Raw genomic sequence first — 2760 nt, 5'->3', positions numbered from 1 at the left:
GCTTAAAGTTCCCCTGAAATGCTTAGAAACACGCAGCGTTACTCTGAAACAGGAAGACAGGGCGGGACATATCAAGCAGCCCCGCCCCTTTTTAAAATGGCCAATAGCGTTTGTTTATATCACAGCTTGGGCTAGAGCCGTTGAGCTCCGTAAAGCCGCATTTGACAGGGTATGCCAGCCACAATCTCATCCATATTGCTATAAAATATAGCATTCTGTGTAGAATTCAAATAGCTCCTATACATTTTGTGGGCTGCTTCAAGTCGAACACACATCTTATAGTGTTAGGGGCGGGGCCACGCTCGGTGGCTCCATTGTGCCATCGAGCCACCGTTTTAGCCCCACCCAAAAAATCCTGAACACAGAATTGGTGAAAAACTGTTTAACTCCACAATTCAGAACTACATACTTCAGAGTCTTTGTAATGCAGTTTTTCCCCTGCCATTATTTTAGGGGGACGGCCCGCCCCCTTGTTCTTTTATTAAACAAACTAAATAGCCTTATGTTATTTATGTTATTTACACGACGGCATGTAATTTCGGTCTCTACGTTATAGTCGCGCTCTCTGTATCACGCACAGCGGAGTTCCGCCCCGCGCGCACACACACGCGCTCACACACACACACACACACACACGTGCGCGCATACACCATATCATATACACACAGAAATGTAAAGGTATTCACGGCAACCCAAAATAAAATTTCGGTTTAACTTGAAGACATTGTGGCAGAAATATATTACTATTGTTCAGTAGAATGTACGTAATAGGCTGCTACTACTGTTACTACAATTATTAAAACCTTATTTTTAAGGAATAATCATACAATATTTCTTCAGTGTTTTAATTGTAATATTAAATGACCTTTATTTTCCAAAAAATAAAATTTGTTTAATTTTCATTACTTAAAAGATAGATTAAATGAATGTTTTATGCCTAAAAAATGTAAATACACAACACAGATTTTCTGAGCAAAAATCATAAGGCTGTTGTAAGAATAAATGAAACTTGTTTTTATGCTTTCAAATAATTAGACATGCTAAAACATAATTTGGTAACAATAAAACATAAGGTTGGAAAAAATAAAACATTTCATAGGGCCCTAAACATGTAATTTTTGTTAAACTTTTAATAAATTGATGTTAAATTGTTTAAGTTTCATGATTTTTATTAATTAGACATGCTTTTTGATTAATAAAATTTAATTTTATCATTAAAAAGGAGTCCAGAAAAAAAAAAGCTGTAAACCTAGGGGAAACACTGTAATGTGTTTCTGCAATATATTTCTAACATTTATAATGTGTTTAGAAACAATTCTCAGATATCTCTTTACACAGACTTTAAGGAGTGTTTTCAGTATTTTAATTGCTAATGAATATTGCTGTAAAATTTCACTGCTATTGGTATTGAGTACTGAACTGTTGATATGGTGACAGGTTCCTTGAGTTGTGAAGTATGTGAGGTTTTTTTTAACCTAAAAATCATAAAAACACAGCAGAAAGGCAGTCATGGAGCACTGAGCCATTTTTGAAAAGACAGATGCCACATGGTGCAGTCATTTTCTTTGATGTGCTTTGTCGACATATTGACGTCATTAAAAATCTCATGGGCTTGATAAGAATCGAAATGTCATTTTAGGAAGCCAGAACTTTTTTCTGGAAAACCAAGCACTACATTTGCATAGCAATTCTTTGAAACAAAGCATGTTTCATCAATAGAAATGGTTGCCAATTGGTCGCACATTGTGATTTGAGACCTTTAAAACCTTGCTTGGTCATGGAAAGAGTTTGTACCCAAGACTCCTTCAGAATGTTTGGCTCTTAAAATGTTCTGATGTTTTCTCCTCTTTCTCTCTCTCTCTCTCTCTCTTCCTCAGGTGGTTTGGCAGCGTAATCATGCCAACTTTGAGCCCATGATTGAGTAGCAGTGCTCCAGGCCCCCTCTGAGCCTCCAGCATCCCAACAGAGCTGCAGCATGTCTAGTTCAGGCTTCCCCCCCAGCCAGGGGTCCTTCAGCAGCGAGCAGAGCCGTTACCCACCTCACTCAGTGCAGTACACCTTCAGCTCCACACGCCACCCTTCGGTCAGTACCACACACAACCTCACCTGCATAGCACATTACACTGCCAACAAACCACATAACAAGAAAGGTGCTAAAGTAGAACTATAACCGTAACATGAATTATATCAAAATCAAAATAATTTGTATTTGATGTTTAATTTGCATTATCAACCCAGTATAAACCTGTCATAATTAAATCTAATTCAATGCTAAAATAAATATCATAAATCAAATGCTCAAACCCACATCGCAAATGATAAATCAAATGCTTAAATTATTAATCAAATGCTCAAACCCACATAACAAATGATAAATCAAATGCTTAAAGGGGGTCATATGATGTTGCTAAAAAGAACATTATTTTGTGTATTTGGTGTAATGAAAAGTGTTTATACGGTTTAAAGGTGCAGTAGGAGATCTTGGAAAATGCTAACTTTAGCCCGATAGCACTGAAAGCGAACGTCCCACCCTCCCTGCAATCGCCGTCCAAAGCCACGCCCCCTGAACGCATTTACGCTCACAGACCAGAATACCAAAGACAACATTACTACAATAGGCCACATTCCAGCCCATGTTCCGAAGTGAAGTAAACTTCAACGCATTTCCCCTGCTCAGGGAGTAGGGAGCAATGAACACTGTGTAGGAATCATATCGATCGGAACACACTTCATGCACGTAGCTCACTTCTAACGAGCTGG

General features: G+C 38.2%; 1 protein-coding gene across 1 annotated transcript in view; it reads left to right on the top strand.

Annotated features, from left to right (window-relative positions):
- The window catches only part of LOC107718342 (nuclear receptor corepressor 1-like), a 128275-nt gene that overhangs the window by 14941 nt on the left and 110574 nt on the right, over window positions 1–2760 (top strand). The window contains exon 2 of the mRNA XM_016525389.1: window positions 1878–2083. Coding sequence (XP_016380875.1) covers window positions 1976–2083 — 108 coding nt within the window. The 5' untranslated portion in view covers window positions 1878–1975. The remainder of the gene's footprint in view (window positions 1–1877; window positions 2084–2760) is intronic.

Source organism: Sinocyclocheilus rhinocerous, unplaced genomic scaffold (genome assembly GCF_001515625.1).
Source record: "Sinocyclocheilus rhinocerous isolate Xijiao unplaced genomic scaffold, SAMN03320098_v1.1 scaffold1565, whole genome shotgun sequence".
NCBI lineage: Eukaryota > Metazoa > Chordata > Actinopteri > Cypriniformes > Cyprinidae > Sinocyclocheilus > Sinocyclocheilus rhinocerous.
This window is presented reverse-complemented; position numbering and strand designations above follow the sequence as displayed.